The 20622-nt window shown below is 43.3% G+C and overlaps 2 protein-coding genes across 2 annotated transcripts; both read right to left on the reverse strand.

Annotated features, from left to right (window-relative positions):
• Nucleotides 1–10200: 10200 nt before the first annotated feature.
• Nucleotides 10201–14584, reverse strand: ankrd49 (ankyrin repeat domain 49). The gene is made up of 3 exons (XM_084045923.1): nt 14519–14584; nt 13073–13302; nt 10201–12484 (listed from the first exon to the last, which is right to left on the reverse strand). The coding sequence occupies exons 2-3, from the start codon at nt 13286–13288 to the stop codon at nt 12008–12010; spliced, it is 693 nt and encodes a 230-aa protein (XP_083902049.1). The 5' UTR covers nt 13289–13302; nt 14519–14584; the 3' UTR covers nt 10201–12007.
• A 3330-nt stretch (nt 14585–17914) lies between these two features.
• Nucleotides 17915–19734, reverse strand: LOC311054573 (free fatty acid receptor 4-like; the record flags this gene model as incomplete). Its single annotated transcript, XM_084070581.1, has 3 exons — nt 17915–18259; nt 18856–18987; nt 19195–19734. The coding sequence occupies 3 exons, from the start codon at nt 19732–19734 to the stop codon at nt 17915–17917; spliced, it is 1017 nt and encodes a 338-aa protein (XP_083926707.1).
• Between the last annotated feature and the right edge of the window lie 888 nt (nt 19735–20622).

Consider the following 20622-nt stretch of genomic DNA (forward strand, 5'->3'; position numbering starts at 1 on the left):
ACGTATTCTGTACATTTAGAAGCATTGCCTCGATGTATCTCGATGTACCTCGACCACGTAAGGCAGTGATATTCAACTGGCGGCCCGCGGGCCAAATCCGGCCCCAGCGGAGCTTTCTTGTGGCCCCTGGAACATGTTCTTTTTACATGTTCCAATGTTAAATTAAATGTACATATTTTTTATTATATGGTTGGTTGTACAGGATGACCATTTTGAATGTTTTTTTTTAACTGTTAACTGAAGCTTGTTAATGGTTAATCAACCATTAACAGATAAGAAGAAAATGCAGGCTACTATTTAGAATGGAGGAATATTAGTAACTCACTCAGGGTCCCAAATTAACACCTACCAGTACTGCATTTGCAGTCAAGACGCAAGGAACCCAAATGCGGATAAATGTAATCTTTGGTGTGTAAGTCAACCATAAGAAAATCACTTGGGTCAAATTGTTAAAGTAGCTCACTTCATATGTACATAAGCATCTGGTGTTAAAAAAAAAGTATTAAGTATCAAAGGTATCGGGGTGCCTGCTGGCCTACCGGTCCAGGCACATACCACATAAGCTGGTAATCCAGTCTTACAGTGAGTCGCGGGTTCGATCCCGATCCCGACGGCGTTAGCTGTGTGTCACCCCCCCCCCCCCATCTCTCTCCCTTTCTCTCTTTCCTGTCTGCCACAAAAATATCTTTAAAAGTATAAAGACCTTTTCATAGTACAAAGAAACAAAACAGCCGGAAATGTTGTCTGCTTCCATACTTCTAACTACTTTCAGAATAATTTAGCTTTCAAGTAGTTCGGCAATTATTATGGCTATTTCTTTGTGGATTTTGTCCATCTTCCATCATAAGACCTTGTGCTCTTATCACCCGAGTGCTCAAAACAAACAAAATGAAAATCCTTTCATTCATACGAACATGTAAATGTGAACAGGGCCGAAATTGTATCACATTTGACTTGCAATTTGTTTGTACTATTGCACTCTTCTCCTTTAATAAATAATCCAGAATAAAACTCACAACAATAAAATATAAATGCACAATAAAGTGCTGGGTGCGTAATTACTGTGAGTCCTATCTGAACTAATTGTTTGTCGACTACGCCACTTTTGTTATAGAGGGAAGTCCCCTTTGAATACACTTTAACTTCTTCTTCAGGCTTTCACAGGTTCGAGGTTAACTGGTAAGTTTCAATACTTTTGGTTTTGAGAATACAACACTGGCATGAGAATATCCCTTTAAGAAACTGGACACGAATACAGTGTATCAAAAAAGGTAAGTCATATTTATTGGGTCCCTAATACATTGGCTTCTGTGCCTTAAAAACAATCAAATAAACACTATACTAATAAAACCTATATAAACATACAAAACACAATTAATCTACACAACAACTATAAAATAAATTATAAAGTTGTGCAAATTACGCGGGGCTTAATCACAAGGGTTCCTTAGCATGGGGGGTTTCTGTGCAACAAATACTTTTCAAGTAAAGTGCTGTGCCAATAAAGTGCTTCAAGATACTCAACACGGTTTGTTCAGGGGTAATGCTGCATGTCCATATATGGGGGTAAGATGGGAAAGGGTTTGAGGCCAGTCGTCTTCGTCTTCTCTCTTCTTTCTCTCCGCCTGCAATTATAGAGATCTAGACCAGTTCACTGTGCATTTACACGATACATTTGCGTTGTCTCAGGCAGTGGTTATACAGGGATTCAACGTTGCTTGTTCGAATACTCACTCGCCAGCCAGGTTTTTACACCTGGCGCTGAGTTGGTTGCGTATGCAACGTTATCGCCACTTTCCAGTCTCAGCGCTCCTTATATGGTCTGGTCTCACTCGTCTCTCATATGGTCTGGTCTCACTCGCCTCTTCCTCCCCTTCGGTTCGATCGCTTTCTCCTCTTGGTTTCTCCTTTGAATGTAGGCACACCTCGGCTTCCAAACTCCTAGGTGGCTGGTATGTCTACTTCATCTATGCACTCCTCTACTCCGTGTCTCGGCACAACCTTCCCCTCTGCTGTCCTTCTCCTCACTGACGCCTCTGTCACTTGGGTGCTCTGTTCTCTCTTTCAAACGGTCCCGCCTCCGCTTTTGTACCTGCCAAACCACACCTCCCTCTTCTTTCATTTGTCCGTGGTGACAGTCTGTCTGGGGACATTGGCCATGACCGTGGCCTTGGGCGTGACCGCGTGACTGCCGCTCTGCCACTCAATGTCTCTCAATACATGTGACCAGGGGATCATGGGGAAAACAATTATAAACAATACAGTGCGTAATAATAATTGGTACAAAAATAATAAGATGGTGGGGTTAAATGAGGCAATTATACACATTAAGCACCAATAAAAACAAATTACAAAAGTTTTAAGAACCCCTCATTTCACCCTTGTCACATTCCCCCCTACTTTTTCGTTGGCAGTCCCTGGCAACTGGTTCTAAACGTCATGCCCGTACCTCTCAGGTGGCTGTCCTTGGTTCGCTCTTCCAGAGCGCCGCGGACCTTCAGGTTCCCTAGGACCGGGGAAAAACCCTACATAAGGCGGCCATATTGGTCCCACCGGTTCGGCTACTGGGGCAGGTTCGGGGCTCTCCATCGGTGACCTGGGGGCTATACACACTTTTAATGCATTCCTATGGATCGTTCTATCTCGCCCTCCTTTTTCAGGTCGGATCCTGTATACTAGGCCCGCATCCCCCACCCTCTCCAATACCACAAAAGGTTCTGGGTCCCACCATGGGCCCAGTTTACCTTGTCCCTGTCGGTTCCGGTTTCGTACCCACACCCTCTCTCCAGGTAACAATGGTGGCATACCGGCTCGGCGGTCATAGACCTGTTTACGCTGTCCTGCTATATGCACCATTTTTTTCTCGGCTGTCCTATACGCTGTGGCCATTCGTTTCTGGTGATCTTGCACCCAATCTCCCACTCCCATTCGATTTTGTGACAACGGTACTCCTAATGCTACATCTACCGGACGCCTCAGGTGGCGACCAACCATTAAGTACGCAGGCGCATAACCTGTCGCACCATGTTCAGTATTGTTATAAGCGTGTACTAACTCAGGTAAGTGTTCATTCCATCTGCCTTGGCGATCAGTATCTAGAGAGCGCAACATGTTTAACAGTGTTTGATTAAACCTCTCCACCCCCCCATTACCAGCTGGGTGGTAAGGGGTGGTGCGACTCTTAGTAATACCGTATGTATGACACAATTGCTGCATTAATTCGGATTCAAAATTCGGGCCTCGGTCCGAATGGAAACGAGCCGGGCAACCGAATGGCTGAATAATATGTGTCCAAAGCGCACGGACAGTCGTGGGCGCAGTTTGGTCACGCGTTGGAATAGCCCAACTGTACCTGGTGAATAAATCGGTTGCTACAAGAATATTCTGCCATGCGTCATTCGGCCTACCTAATGTGAGAAAATCAATAGCCACTACCTCCATAGGATACGATACTTCGAATGGCTGTAAGGGGGCCCTGGGCTCTATCCTGTCTTTCAGTAGGCTGCAGGCAACACAACCTCGCTGGAACTGTCGCACCGCCCCCTCCATGCCCGGCCAGTAGAACCGGCGCCGAAGCTGCGCCAAAGTCCGGTCCACTCCGGCGTGTGCCGAGGCCTCATGGAGTCCTTTCCACACCTCCTCTCGTCGCGCCCCTGGACAAACAAGCTGTAAGTAACATTCTTGTGTATGCTGATCAATCACTTGCCTATACAACACATTGTCTCTGATGCGCAACCGGTCCCACTGTCGTAACATTTGCCTGGCTTCCCGTGACCAACTCCTCTTCTCCATAAGGGTAGGCAGTTTCCTCCGCTCTACGCAACTCTTCACCATCTGGATGTCCGGATCTCGATCCTGTGTTCCCCGCCACTCAGCTCCAGCCCACCCGTCCTCTCTCTCCACCGGTGCCAACTCCACTACGGCCACTCCTACAGGTTGAACAGGGAACCTAGACAGGGCATCTGCGTTCGCATTGCTTTTTCCAGGTCGGTACTTTATATCATAGGTGAATGATGCTAGCTGGGCTGCCCAGCGCTGTTCCACCGCGCCTAGTCGAGCTGTTTGAAGATGCGCAACAGGATTGTTATCTGTATAAATCGTAAAATGAGCGCCAGTTAAGTAATCTTTAAATTTTTCGGTCACTGCCCATTTAAGTGCCAAGAGTTCTAATTTAAAGGAGCTATAATTTGCATCATTTTGTTCGGTAGGGTGTAGACTTCGGCTGGCGTAGGCGATTACTCGCTCCTGGCCATCTTGGACCTGTGCCAGAACGGCGCCGAGCCCGCGGCCACTCGCATCAGTATACACTACAAACGGTCGGTCATAATCTGCATAAGCCAGTATTGGAGCCTGCGTAAGGGCAGTTTTAAGAGCATCAAACGAGTTTTGGCATTCAGGGGACCACTCTATTTTACACTGATGGGACTTCACATCATTCGGGACTCCGATCAACAAACTATTTAACGGCCTAGCTATGGCAGCAAATGAGGACACGAAGCGGCGATAATAACCAGCCAGACCTAGAAAAGCGCGGACCTCGCGGACAGTCGAGGGTGGGTTCCAGTCTCTTACCGCAGCCAACTTTTCAGGGTCCGGGCGCACTCCCTCTTTGTCTACAACGTGGCCCAAGAACTTTACCTCCGGTTGGAGAAGCTTGCATTTATCGAGGCGCAGTTTCAATCCGTGTCTCCACAGCCGCTCGAAAACCTGGTCAAGGTGCTGCATGTGAGAGGAAAAGTCAGGTGAATATACAATAATGTCATCGAGGTACACTAATAATGACTCTGTCACCTGGCCACTCAAGCATCGCTGCATTAATCTTTGGAAGGTCGCGGGGGCGTTACATAAACCGAACGGCATACGTTGGAACTCGAACAGTCCTAAAGGGGTGGTAAACGCTGTCTTTTCTCGATCCCGAGGGTCCATACCCACCTGCCAATAACCGCTGGCCAGGTCGAGTGTGGAGAACCACTGAGCCTTGGTCAGGCTTGTTAAAGTCTCTTCAATCCGAGGTAAAGGGAAGGCATCTTTGTGCGTCACGGCATTCAGTTTACGGTAGTCGACACAGAAACGCCAGCTGCCATCTTTCTTCTTCACCAGGACAATGGGCGCTGCCCAGGGACTGCAACTCTCTTTTATCACTCCCTTGTCCAGCATGTCACTCAATAAGGTCTTCATTTCTCTATACATGGAGGGCGGCAGCGGTCGGTGCCTCTCGCGGATGGGTGCCGCGTCTCCAGTTGGTATTTGGTGTTGCACCACGTCCGTCTGCCCAAAATCTTCATTATGGACTGCAAACACCTTCTTCCATTTACACATCATCGCATGCAGCTCTTCTCTCTGCTGGTCAGGTAGGTCATCTCGCCGGGTCAACGCCTCCATCTCCTCAGGTAAGGTCTTCACGGGTCCCTCGTCTTCGATGCTCACCAGGGACACTTCCACGGCTCCGTCGGTTCCTAGGGACAGGTTCAGGTCTCGTCGTCCACGGACGTCGGCCTCCTCCACTGGATATAGCTTCCCTAACTTTTGATGTCTGCCCACGGTCACGCTATACGCGTGGGGGTTGCAGATGCGCACGGGGACTCGGCCATTACGCACGGTGACCAACGCTCGGGCCACTCCCAGATCAGTTCCTTCCGGCATGGCCTCCATCAGGGCCTCGTATTCGGCTCCATTTGGACCTTTCCAGGCACGGCCCCATACTACCAACTCACTGCGGGCGGGGACTCGGATTCTCCGTCGGCCGACAGGCCACACATAGCCCAATGCTCCGTCTTCGTGGGTCACTGCCTCCACTCTCCTACAGGCGGCGAATGCTTTTTTCCATGGTGTCCTCTCCTGTTGGCATGGAAACACAGACCTCCCAGAGAGTTTAAATAATGCATGCCACACTGCGTGGACTACGTTCATCCCAATGATCAGCGGCTCAATACAATGTTCATCTTTTACAATTACGATTCCTCTTCCCGGTATTTTCAGTCCTTCTAATTCTAAATCGAATATGGCATAGCCAGAATAGGGTAGATCAAGGCCGTTTGCTGCCCGTAGGCTAAACACCAGAGGCCCATTTTCCATTTTATCTTGCGAGAACTTTTCGTTAAACAAACTCTGCTGCATCAATGTGACTTGAGACCCCGTATCTAATAAACCCCTCATTTGGACTCCCCCCATTGTTATCCCAATTGTCGGACATTCCCCCACAAACACTTCATTGGCCCTTAACTTTTTTTGTGAACGTTGCACCTCTGCCCCCCGGACCTCGGCAACAGGGCGTACTAGTTTAACTGACTTCGGTCGGATCTACAGAATCTCGCTATATGACCCGCCTGTCTACACTGGCTACATATCGGCCTACCTCCTTCATCCCATTCGTAGCGCTGAGAGGCCGTATACCGTCGCTCAGGTGGCGGTGGAGTGCGCGCTCGTGCGTCATTGGTGCCAGTGCGGAGGAGCGGTCTGATTTCTTTCATGAGTTCCTGCGTGAATCCTTGCATTTGAGTTTTTACGTCGTCCATGATTTCCTGTTTTAATTTTTCTCTCCAAGCAGGGTCCTGAGAAGGGTAGGGGACAGAAATAGGATTAACAGCGTGGCACGTTATTTCAGTAGTTCCATGTTCAGCAGCTAACAGGTAGGCTTCTTCGCGTAAAGCAGCAAAATCTTCATCTGGGTGTCGTCGAGCATATATTTTTAAGGCTTGGCCCAGGGGGCCCTCAGCTAAACCCATAACAAACTGATCACGAAGAATGGCTTCGGAGGGAGCGGTGCTTGGGTCGTGCTGCCGCAGCCCACAAAACAGCTCTCTAAGTCTCAGGGTGTAAGTTTGTACATTCTCTCCTGCGCGCTGTGCGCACCGATAGAATAGTGAGCGCATTTCTGCGACAGAGACAGTTTCTTTATATAAAGCATCTAAGTATTTAAAAACTTTTGCCACTGTGTCGCGTTCGCCCTCCTCAACCACACTAATCTGCCGTTTAGCTTCGTTGGTTAGCGTTTTAATTATAATAGCAACTTTCCTGATTTCTGGTAGTTCCTGGGTACTTAATAATCCTCTAATCTGGTCTTTCCATTCCCTATATTTACTCTCGCCTTCTGTTCCACCAAAGGTGGGTAACCATGGGGCACCGGGATACACCGCCATCATCATCATTCTGGATCCGTAAAGCAAAAAACAAAAAGCAACAAAAACAACAAAACAGTACAGTTTCTCTTAAGGGTATTCTCATGTGTTTGTTCTCAACCAGTCCTGCCGCCAACGCCAAATATGTGAACAGGGCCGAAATTGTATCACATTTGACTTGCAATTTGTTTGTACTATTGCACTCTTCTCCTTTAATAAATAATCCAGAATAAAACTCACAACAATAAAATATAAATGCACAATAAAGTGCTGGGTGCGTAATTACTGTGAGTCCTATCTGAACTAATTGTTTGTCGACTACGCCACTTTTGTTATAGAGGGAAGTCCCCTTTGAATACACTTTAACTTCTTCTTCAGGCTTTCACAGGTTCGAGGTTAACTGGTAAGTTTCAATACTTTTGGTTTTGAGAATACAACACTGGCATGAGAATATCCCTTTAAGAAACTGGACACGAATACAGTGTATCAAAAAAGGTAAGTCATATTTATTGGGTCCCTAATACATTGGCTTCTGTGCCTTAAAAACAATCAAATAAACACTATACTAATAAAACCTATATAAACATACAAAACACAATTAATCTACACAACAACTATAAAATAAATTATAAAGTTGTGCAAATTACGCGGGGCTTAATCACAAGGGTTCCTTAGCATGGGGGGTTTCTGTGCAACAAATACTTTTCAAGTAAAGTGCTGTGCCAATAAAGTGCTTCAAGATACTCAACACGGTTTGTTCAGGGGTAATGCTGCATGTCCATATATGGGGGTAAGATGGGAAAGGGTTTGAGGCCAGTCGTCTTCGTCTTCTCTCTTCTTTCTCTCCGCCTGCAATTATAGAGATCTAGACCAGTTCACTGTGCATTTACACGATACATTTGCGTTGTCTCAGGCAGTGGTTATACAGGGATTCAACGTTGCTTGTTCGAATACTCACTCGCCAGCCAGGTTTTTACACCTGGCGCTGAGTTGGTTGCGTATGCAACGTTATCGCCACTTTCCAGTCTCAGCGCTCCTTATATGGTCTGGTCTCACTCGTCTCTCATATGGTCTGGTCTCACTCGCCTCTTCCTCCCCTTCGGTTCGATCGCTTTCTCCTCTTGGTTTCTCCTTTGAATGTAGGCACACCTCGGCTTCCAAACTCCTAGGTGGCTGGTATGTCTACTTCATCTATGCACTCCTCTACTCCGTGTCTCGGCACAACCTTCCCCTCTGCTGTCCTTCTCCTCACTGACGCCTCTGTCACTTGGGTGCTCTGTTCTCTCTTTCAAACGGTCCCGCCTCCGCTTTTGTACCTGCCAAACCACACCTCCCTCTTCTTTCATTTGTCCGTGGTGACAGTCTGTCTGGGGACATTGGCCATGACCGTGGCCTTGGGCGTGACCGCGTGACTGCCGCTCTGCCACTCAATGTCTCTCAATACATGTGACCAGGGGATCATGGGGAAAACAATTATAAACAATACAGTGCGTAATAATAATTGGTACAAAAATAATAAGATGGTGGGGTTAAATGAGGCAATTATACACATTAAGCACCAATAAAAACAAATTACAAAAGTTTTAAGAACCCCTCATTTCACCCTTGTCACATAAACACTTCACCTGGTCCCCAATACTCTTTTAACAAAGATGCTTCCATCCCAGGGACAAGTGCACAGAACATACTGAAATATCTATCTATCTATCCTATTTTCTTAAAGGTAGGGTAAGTGATTTGCGTTGGTTAAAATAATTGTTAAATAGCTCTATATTCTGATAGTACTCATTGCTATAGAGTGTTTGTTCAGTATTAAGAGTCTCCTTGTCTCTCTCTTTATTAAACAGAAAATGCATTTTCGTTTCAGTTTCAGTTTCATTTTCAATTTTATCCAACCAGGACAGAGAACTCAATCAGGATACAGATTAAACAAGTGAAATTGGAAGTGATGACACTAAGAAATGAGCATGCAAAATTGGAACTGGAACGCTATACAAATTAAGCTTAAAAATGGGTACTTTCTCCTGATTGGCTGAGATTTTGACACCTACCGAAACATTTATTTTCTGTTTATTAAAGAGCTGTAGAGACGGGGAGACTCCTGTTACTGAAGAAACACTCTATAGCAATGATTACTATCAGAATATAGTATTTTAACCTTTTAACAAAATACTTTTTGTTTTAACCAAAAAATATCACTTACCCTACCTTTAATATCAAAATCTAAGCCAGTGCACTATAAAGGACTGACACAGAAATGTTCCTATCAAACATCAGAATGCAGTATGAAGCAGGCCCTAATAAGTTACCATAATGGACATAGTGTCCATTATTGTGTCCTATCGCACCTATAGCACACAACAAGCGGTTAAACGGTTTTGTTGTCACGGTCTTGTGGCCCCTGACTTCAAGTAGTTTTATGATTGTGGCCCCCTGCCTAATCTAGTTGAATAGCCCTGACGTAAGGTCTTCTTGGGAATGGCCCTAAATGCCCATTTAGGGCTTTTCCTGTTTCAATCATGATTGCAAACACACCCCCAATGGAGATCACCTGTCCTCCCCTATAAATGTTTTCCATGCTGTACCATTCCCAAGAAGACCTTACGTGGTCGAAACGTTGGTTTCCAAATAAATCCTGCTACGAGCGTGCGGCCTCTTTCTTTTCATATTTACTTACCTGTAAAATGCAACTTGTTGTTCAGCATTTTAGATAATACTACTATAAAATGTACCTGGCCTCTTCTAGCTGGATAGGATTTATACTTTGTCTTACTTAAAGAGATGGCTTCGAGTAGTTAAGGATGGCGAGGTCTTGCCATTTCACCATAAAATCATCTTACACAAAAAAAGTAGTCTGACTCCTACACAAACACATGAGAGTTCAACAAGCTGAAATGTCAAAAATGTTGCATGTCTGCTCTGAAAGGAGAAAATTGAGGATAATTTCTCAAAAGGTCACAAATAAGAAACCTGCTTCAGCAAACCACTTAAATATTCATGTTACTGTGGCAACAATGAACAATTCAAGATTCAATATACAGTATGACACACTATCACACCAGATATAATTACATTTCTGACTTTTTATTGCTTCAATACATAAAAGCACACATTTAATAATGAACTTAGTAACTATTGACTGTACCTTCCATTTTCTAGATTCTGACAAATAAAGTCTGTTCTTTTTTGCCTTTCTAACAGCGGGGCTCTAAAGATGGTCACAAAATAATAATGGCATTCATTTAAGTCTATAATGGTGGGTCGGTTCACTAGTTTGGTCCCAAACATATCAACTGATTGGATTGTCATGGAATTTGCTGTGACACGTCACGATGAATCAAACATTGTATAGATTCATTTTTTAAGAAGCATTTAAGTAGTTGCAGCTCAACTACATTTTGTATTGTTTAGAAGACAGTGATTGTACAACATCTCTGAAAGGAAGTCCCTTTTAGCTGCTGAATTGACTCATTTTTCAGTCATCTTGATCATAGATATAGAAACCTAGATACCTCATTGGCCTCTGCAGTTCATTGGAGCGACCTGTATCGAATACAAGGCTCTTCCGCAGGGGAAGCTGCCACTCAAAAGTAACTACTGCCCAATCACAGCGCGTCTTTTCCAGGACTTGTAAGAATCTAGTTGTCCCGCCCCCCAACTGCCTCTGATTGGCCTACCGAACGCCCCCTTCTGTGATGCACGTGGAAGTTTCCCGCTAGCCCTGCGGAAGCACGCCCGAGATACAGACGCTTCAGAGCCGGAGGAGGCGTCTACCTTTATATGTCTATGATCTTGATGACCAAATTAGACTTAATTCAATTTTCAGTAAGGTCACATTACAGGTTTCAAGAGCATGTTTGTGTCTTCAAAAAAAGATTTTCAAAGTGACTGCAATGTACATAAATCATACCCCTAACCTAATTGATTCCTACCTATACATTTTCCAGAACATTTTAGTTATTTTGTCATTTTCCATGACTTAAACTTCGGAAGAAAAATACCCAGTGTTTCAGGACTTGGGAACCCTGGTGACCTAATTGTTCAATATGGGGTCAACCTCTTGACAGAGCACAGCTTCAACAACAAATCAGGCAAATTCCTTATTCATAGATAAAAGGCTTTATGAGTGATTCATTTCTGTCACTATTGATTTTAAGAGTCACATGAGGAGGTCATGTCTGTAGCAAGAATGTGTTAGTGAACACCATTCAAAATAATAGGGCGACAGAAAAGAACATGGCGGGTAGAGCCATATGAAATCCGTGTTAACGGAATCGCGGACGGAATCGCGGAAATGACCAATAAAAATGGAATTGGAATAAAACACGGAATATTGCAGAATTTGGAAAATTAAAAAAAATCGCGGTAAAATATTTTTTTTTACCGCAAATTTTTACAAATCCACGGGACACCACCATTTTGCATGGCCACATCCTACTTTATAAACAGTAAAATCCACGTAGAAATAGTCTTAGAAAGACGATAGAAACAATAATACATGGGCGACGCCATTTTGCGCATGCTCAGACCGAATTAGACCGAATTATTTTGGGAACATTTTTGCGTATAACACAACAAGGGCCATGTATGGACTGTTATATCTTGAACATTTATTCATTTCCACTTACCAGACACTTTTTTTATGGTAAAAATTAGCATAAAAAGCAAAATACAGAATTCAGAAATATTAAAATGGAAAAAACTGAATTTGGGAAAAAATAAAACGGAATTGGGAAAAAAATAAAACGGATTTCATATGGCTCTAATGGCGGGCACGTCCATCGAGTTTAATAGAGAAGTGGTGGCATTTTATATTCGGTTCCTCGAGCCCGATCTTTCCAATATAAGTGACTTCTGAGTGTGTGTGTGTAACATTTTTGTTTTTTAAGTCAGCACGTGGGTAGCACACAGCAATAGTCTTCCACCATCTCAAACAGGAAGTGATGAGGGCCACTTCGGCGGGCCACCTCGCTGGCTGTTTCCCCACTGCTGCTACAAAGTCCGGCCTTCAGGTGCCGCTGAGAAAGGAGAAGCTCTAATGTGCTTGCGGAGTCTGTAGGCGGAGAGCTGGTGTGGGAGGCAGCCAGGTGGAGTGCCGTAAGCCCCCCGTTTGTCTGGGCATTGAGCTCGGCACCATGTCGCAGTAGAAGGGCTGCCATGGAGACACGGCCCCAGCGACAGGCGCTATGGAGAGGCGTCCAGCCATCGACCGTGCGGGAGTTAACGACCGAACCAGCAGCAAGCAATGCTGAGGCTGCAGCGACATGCCCGTTGTATGCTGCACGGTGCAGAGGTGTGTATCGGTCCTCGTCATGGCAACATGTCAGAGAGGGTTCAGCAGACAACAACCTGTGGATTGTTGACACCTGAAAGACAGGATCGGAGGATAAAGTTTAACAGTGAAAAGTTGGTGGCTATTGATCAAAACAAGAATGCAAAAGAATGCGCTCAATGATATTGACCATTTAGCAAATCATTTTGAGGGTGGTGAAGAATGCACTAAATCAATTTAATTACTTTGAGGTCGGTGAGTGCAGTCCACCTCTGCATTCTACATGGTACATTGCTAACATTACAAGACCAAAAGGAAAAGTTTGCACAATAGCTTGCTGCTCCGCCAAATTTACTGTGCAAAATACAGACATGTTTTGACCACAAGTTTGGTCTTCACTGGAAGCCAAACTTGTAGTATTGTTATTTTTGTATTCCATCTAATTGTATATTGTCTTAACTATTCTGCCAGTGACATGTTACAACTCCTGAATGACAACCATGTTGGATTTGACCTGGATGGTTAATACTGTTGCGAAGCATGTGTTTATTTGTTTGTTACAATGATTAATGTACAGCCTGTTGTCGACTTTGTTTTTGTCTAGTCAAGAACAAAAATCTGATTTCCAAACCAGCCTGGTTGAAGCCAGTTTGGAACAAGCAATTCAAGCTCCAACACTTACACGGTTGTACTCTGCTGCCCACAACATGAGCTCCTCTGGTCTCTCTTTGAGCAAGTCTTCCTTTTGTAGATACCATTCCTCACTGTGCTCTCCCTCCTCTTCATCATCATCCTCGTCAACCTCCTCCGCATTCCATGAGCTACTTGCTCCACGGGGGATTAGATGTCCATGTGTGTTTAGAAGCTCAAGTTGATTAAAATCTTCTGGGAACTCCATCAAGCTTTAAGTATCTACCATAGGTCAGAGCAAGAGAGAGAGAGAGAGAGAGAGAGAGAGAGAGAGAGAGAGAGAGAGAGAGAGAGAGAGAGAGAGAGAGAGAGAGAGAGAGAGAGAGAGAGAGGAGAACAATATAATAATGGCCATCATATAAGGCTGATTTATTGAAGAGAGCAATCCCTGCATAATTTCAGGCTGTTCTGAGTTTAAGGTTGTTTAACTTTTCGGTTTCAATGAATGGGCTGTCAATGGTTGGTAATGCAATTCGAGATGCCAGATAGCATTATAGCACCTAAGTGGCTATGTCACTAACTATGGTGTCTGTCAAAAAGATGAAGTAAAAAACTAAACAAAAAAAAGGACTACAGTGGAAAATGACACTCAATAACTTAATGTGCAAACGTGTTTCCTTGGGTTGAGTCCAAAAGGTTATTTTTAATTATTGCATTTATTTCATTTTTTTTTTAAACATTCAGTTCTCAGTTGTTTCATTGGCAACAGAATAGGTGGGCACCTAGCCCTAGAATGTCTGTGATCTTACATACATTTCATGTATTCCAAATACACAGCTTCCAATACTAAACCCGAACCCTAACCCTAACCGCACGTGGATGCCACATAGTCGGAGAAAAGGTCTGTCGGATTAACGCATGCCTCCCATAGATCGGTCATATCCGCGTGGGCACCAAGCCAAGGAAGAGTGGGCTTCTCTGTGTTAAATTGGCTATTTCCCCCCAAAATGTAAAAAAAAAAATTAGAACATATTTCTACAATTGCTACAAAACCTATCCAGTCTTTTGGGGCATCAACAATAAGTTGAAGGATAAAAGTTGGATGATGAAGTACCGTGCATGTTCACATCTTGGTTCCCAGATGTTCCTAGTGCCCACCTATCCTGTATATCCGTCTCATTTAAGTGGTACCCGCCATTACGCCATAGCCCCTAGAATGGCTGACAATGGCTGATTTTCCACACACTATTGTGAAGAATATCAGCCATTTGAGGTCTATGTCTAACCTAGTCTATGTCTACAGTTTTTACAGCTTCAGTTCAGATGAACAATTTATTCGAACGTGACACCATTCCCTAGCTATTCACAGCTAACGTAACAAACACATGTTTGCGCATCTGCAACGTGCTGCAAATGTCGCAGGGAACAACATTAGAGTTATGTTTCACAGTACAATAAGTGATGTTAATATTTATTTATGAATCAGAAGGTTACCTACCAGCAGCTTTGTTTGATAAATCTAACCACAGCTAGCCTCAGTGGTCTAGAGTCATAAGCAGCGCCGTCACACTGACTGGTAAGTTCCCTTAAAGACGTGACTTGGGATATGTAGTTTTTATCCAGCACACCCCTGTATATTACACAGTCGTAAGAACTACATGTACCATCTCTCTTTCTTCACTAATACATTGAACGCAAGAATGGCGCACGCACGCACGCACGCACAGAGACACACACACACACACACACACACACACACACACACACACACACACACACACACACACACACACACACACACACACACACACACACACACACACACACACACACAGGCAATAAGTTATATCTAAACATATTGAGGATGCTTTCTGAAAAAATGAGTAGGCTATGTATCTATGACAAACGACAAAGGGCCATAAAAATATGACTTCTTAAAAAAAGAAAAGACAAAAAAATGTCCTGTGGCTCAACTTGCCCCAGGTTAGGGGTTGATTCAAGTAGTTAGGTTAGGTAAGTTGACCCCTCTAATATTTACAATTGTGTAGCTATAATGTAGCCTACTCATTTAATCAAGCAAAGGTAACTTTAAACAATATAAAGCCAATCAAATATAAATAATTGATATTCAGAACGTTTTCCAAGTGGTCTCTTAGGGTATTAATCAAAATTAAAGGTCAGTCAGCATAATTTGAGTAGCAAAAACATAGCAGTTGCGGCCACTTCCGGGTTCCACTGCAAAATACTCCATGCATTTTTCCCATTGACTTTTCCAAAAATATTTATATCAATTCATTTAAGCCTAGAATCAAGCTATCCAGGCTACCAGTGAATCATGACCATTAAACGTTTTTTTTCTGTGATTTATTTTATTTTATATTTAATTATATGATATACTATATTTAATAAATACCCTTTGTTTTGCCGTTTTCAAAAAAGTTTTTTCACAGAATCAACGTTTTATGGTCATGATTCACTGGGAGCCTGGATAGCTTGATTCTAGGCTTAAATTAATTGATATAAATATTTTCTACCAAACAGATTTACTTAGTGACCTGCGCATCACTAAGTATTTGGGTACCACCTTTACAATCCTGTGGACCAAACACATTTTAATAATTATGTGACACTCTCTTCTCCACTCTGAGCCACTTGAGGCTAATGAAATGAGTAGAGAGAAGATGTGTTCTTGGATGGAGTTTAAGGATCAACCTAACTAATTGGGATGTTAGTGTACTCGGATGTGCAGTGCAGGCATAATCAACAATGATTGAACAAGTACCCCAGCCAATATTTCAAGAACACTTCTATATCTATAAAAGTGGACATTCTGGCTAGGCAGAATGATTGACCTTTGAGATAACTTTTAGTGCCATACTCTCTCCACATAGTTTGTTGTCCAATACACAGCCTAAGTAAGTGACTTCTTCCTTGGCTGTAACTTCAAAGTCACCTACCACTACTCTGAACCCATGGGGACTTCTTTAGTTTTGCATTAGACCCAAAGAGTATCGACTGTTTTGCCAAAATGAAGAGACAACTTATTGTCCGATATTAAAGCAGAGTTCTGCAATCAGTACGTTTTCTACCTCTGATCTATCATCATGAGGACCTAGGACAGCTGAATCATCAGCAATAAGAAACAGGTTACAATCACAAGCCAACTTCATGTCATATACTATTATAATTGCCGTAATGATAAGTATACAAATATAAATAGAAAGGGTAGAACTATTAACATTTTCTCTTGAGCCTTACAACCTCGACCTCCAGAAAGAAGAATACGAGCAAGAAAGATACTTCTATCTTGCATCACCGGGGCTATCTACTCAAGATAAGACTCAAGCGTGACGACGCTCGCCCTCTATAAACCAATCCTACTGCTATAATATAAATTAAGATAATAACATCTTCACTACAATAACAGTATTTACATTTCTGAAAAGTCACAGATGGCGACGATATGCAACACAGCAGGGAATACTATTATATTTATTTTATTTTGTTTCATTTGATTCTACAGAACCACAGTTGTACAGTACAGTCATCTTTATCTTCACTGTTTTAACCAGGGTAATGATGGAATGTTATTCTATAAATCAGGTATCAGGAAACCTAGAATATTTAAATCTTCATGGGCATGCATTGGACTCAGTGGTGGAAAAAGTATTCTTTACTTAAAAAGTATTTAAGTAATCCTATCGATCACTTCCTCTTTTTTTGACCCGATGACCGCTATATCAATATTATATCAGTGCTGTGTAAATTCACGTCTTTTGTTTGGAAAATGTTCCCCCAGTATTGGGATGCTAGGGTTAAAGTGTAAAAAAAATTGTTTCTAATCGAATCCTATGACACAGTTCCTATCAGCAAATCCCAAGGTGTTAGTCCTGTGTGACCTCCAGGTTTGTGGATCTCACCACTCACCAGACACCAACATCCAGGAGGACGAGTTTAACTGGTCAAACAGTTGCAGGGTACCAACGTGATGGAGAAAGGGCTGCACAGATTACGGAGTCCTCCAGACAGAGCACAGGTCTTCAACAAGGGGTCAGAGGTTAATAGAGGTATGGTTAGTCCAGTAGTAGAGGAGTGAATAGTCCAGTAGACACATACACAGTCCAGTTTTAAACATACACCACACAGACTGGTACACTTTGAATATCAAGACTGCACACACAACTGTATGTACACAATGTACATAAATGCACATAAACATGGAGATACATGTAAATAGATGTTATATACACATTAATTGATTGATTGAATACTTTAGTTATTAGTCAGAAATGTTAACAGCACGAGGTACAGTCAGACATTTAGACAAAAAGGATAACACGAAAATGTCTTCGGGACTTGTTTCCATTGTGGTCCTATGTAGTCAATTCATCAACATAGCATAAAATACACAATAACACATGTCATCAACAAATACAAAACACGATGTACAAAGGAGAAAAGGTTAAAAAATATGGTGGTGAAGGTAACCTCCTTTCTATGGGGAAATTGCGTTTACCTCCCCTTGTGGTCTCCTGATAGATGGATTTTCAGGCCTGTTTTGAAGCCCACTGGCTTCTTCCAAATGTTTTAAGGGATGGTGTCATGGCATTCCACATTTTGGTGGCAGAGCAGTAGAATGAGAATTCTTTCTCCCATGTTTATTCTATAGATGGGTGGTAAGATCGTTGTTGCTCCCTCTAGTATGGTGGCTGTGTATCACTCACTTTGGAGAAGTACTGTAGTTACTCAGGTATGAGGGTTTTGAGGTCATTGCCCATTTCACTATCTTAAAAACCAATGCGCGGATAGATGAAACAAATGGTTAATTGGAGGATGGCTGATAATATATATCGGTACCTGACTGTCTTTTTCTTTTGTGCATGGCTTTAGGCACTTACATCACTGGTGCTACTACAGAGCCACAACAGAGCCTGCGCCAGGCATTCTTGAACTGGAAGACCGAGTAGAGGATGGGGTTGAGGGCTGAGTTGGTCATGGTGAATGTCACCACCCAGAAGAACAGGGTGGAGGAGACATACAGCTGCCCTAGGAAGTTCCTTGCCAGGATGAGGAAGGTGATGATGAAAATGGGACTCCACATGATTAGGAAAGAGAGCATGAGGACCATTAGTGTACGCAAGAGCTTTATGTCCTGGCGGGAGACGGAGTACTCACGAGACTCTCCCAGAGAGGATGGGTTGACTCTGGACCAGAGCCGCCGCCTGGAACATTTAGTAATCTGCAATATCGGACAAAAGAGATGGTGTCAATCATTAGCTTAAGACTCAAATTAAATGTTAGCAGTTTCAATGCTATCTTGTTCTTTAGGTGATAACAAAAATGCATCACACAACAGAGGCAGTCGACATAGTGACATTATTTGATGAAAACAAAAGACACAATGACATATCTAGTCAACTGACTTGCCCAATGTAGCCTCACACAAAGGTCTTTTATGACTCACTATGTCTTAAACATTTCTAAAGGGTTGCTTAAAATAGACATGGTGTTTTTGTACTGGTACAGTAAATCGATTCCCATTATCTTGAATGCTTTAATGTTCAAGTCCAGTGCGCTGAGACTTTCAATGTAATATTGGCAGATGATAGTGCAAAGCCTTGCGTACATACAGCTACCATTTCCAGCTTCCGTAATCAATAGTGTAAACACTAATGTTCTGCAGCTTTTCTGTTCCCACAACTAAAATGCATTGTCATTGTCCAAGGGTACTCAGACATAATGTGTCAGGTGCACCTAAGAGTTACATTAACGATCCACACAAGATGTATACTAGGCAAGTGACTCAGAAATGTACAAGTGACACCGTAATCCTACCTGCAGAATTTTGCTGTAACTGACCACAATGATGAGGCCTGGAAGCAGGAAGCACAGGGCAGTAAAGGATACATTCCACACAATCTCTGTTGTCATGTCTGGCCACTTGAGAGTACAAATGTGGAAATCTCCCTGTTTAAAAGTCATGAAACGCAGATAAGAGAAAGGCAATTTGGTGGGAACATCCGTCCGTCCGTCCGTCCGTCCATCCATACATACACACACACACGCACGCACGCACGCACACGCGCGCACACGCACACACATACATACACATACATACATACATACATACATACATACATACATACATACATACATACATACATATATACATACCTGTTTTGGGAATTCCTCCTCCATTACAGTGAAGAACAAGCTAAGGGGTATGGATGCAAGGGCAGAAAAGGCCCAGATGAAAGTGAGGACAGCAGACACCATCCAAGTGTTGAGGGTGGGGACCGTTTGCAGCCGAAGAATAGCTTGGAGCCTTTCCATGCTAATGGAGGCCAGGGTAGAGATCGTGACACAGGCACTAACACAAATGACATACAGCACGATGTGACAAGCTGTGTATCCCAGGCTCCAGGACACAGTCCAACGCACTGCGATAATCAGCGGGATCATGCTGACAAAAAGCAGGTCGGCCACGAACAGGTTGAGGGTGAGTACTGTCTTATTAGCCATGAGTCGGCGTTCTCGGATGACCAGGACCACAGCTCCCATGTTAGCTGCCACAGAGACCAGTAGGACAGCCGAGATAGCTAGGGTCTCCATAACAGTCTTGCCGATGGGATCTGAGGGTTGTATCTCTGAGAAGAAGGAGAAGTAAGAGAAGTTTCTGGAGTGTAGAAAATGGCTGTGAGGAGAAACATCCATAGCCTGAGGGTCTTCTGTTCCAAGCTATGGAGTGAATTGACTCCTGAGTACTGCCAACTCAGAGGATGCCTCATGGGAAGAAAGTGCTGAGGGAATCATGATGATTTAAAGGCATGGATGAAAGGGGTGGCAATGAGTGTCGCCAGCCTTTGTGATACTGTTTGCTCCAGCTGCTGCGTCACAGGATGAAAGCTTATGTGGAAGCAAACAGCCTTTACACCTTTATAGCAAGCTAAATAGCCATAATGAATAGACCGATTTTTCCTTTCTCTGTTCTTTGCTACTGACATCAAGTCACATTTTCATGTGCCTTCTGGTGTGAAGTACATTACGTTTTCCAAAATGTTTTATCTTTAATGCCACATTTATGACGGCGCGGTCATTAAAACATTTTTTTTTTAAGGTTGATGACCCTGCTTTCGAGGCCCAATACTGGTATGCATCTATATTAAGGCTGATCTATATTATGGTCTCTCGTTTCTGCTATGGAGAATGTGCAACTTCAAACCATAATATATGGCTTCAGTGTTTCAACACTAGATTGCACTGCAATCTGGGATACATGCTTACTTACTTGAACACTGCTCCTGTTGGCTTATGAGTACTGTTCAACCAACAATATTCATTAAGAACCCCAAAAAGAATTGATGCATTGAAACTGCATTGAAACAATTGATACACCACACACAAAATATCAAACCCGCTACAGTATGTTCTTCGATCTCTTCTCTCCAGATCTCGACACCTGTTCTTGACTTCTACTGTCGCCTGTTGCATAATTCGGTGACCATTGCTCTGATCAGCCCAATATAGGACTGAAGGCAAAATCTAGTGGTTCAAATTTCCAGTACAATTTCCCAGTGTTTTTTATTGAAATGTGGATATGTC

This window comes from Gymnoscopelus microlampas (assembly GCF_963454915.1).
Source record: "Gymnoscopelus microlampas genome assembly, chromosome: 2".
Lineage (NCBI taxonomy): Eukaryota > Metazoa > Chordata > Actinopteri > Myctophiformes > Myctophidae > Gymnoscopelus > Gymnoscopelus microlampas.

Coding starts and splice junctions, on each gene's coding strand:
- ankrd49 (XM_084045923.1), bottom strand. CDS start 13,288: ATGGAGTTCCCAGAAGATTTTAATCAACTTGAGCTTCTAAACACACAT. Junction 12,485..13,072: donor GGGCAGCAGAGTACAACCGT/GTAAGTGTTGGA, acceptor CCTGTCTTTCAG/GTGTCAACAATCCACAGGTT.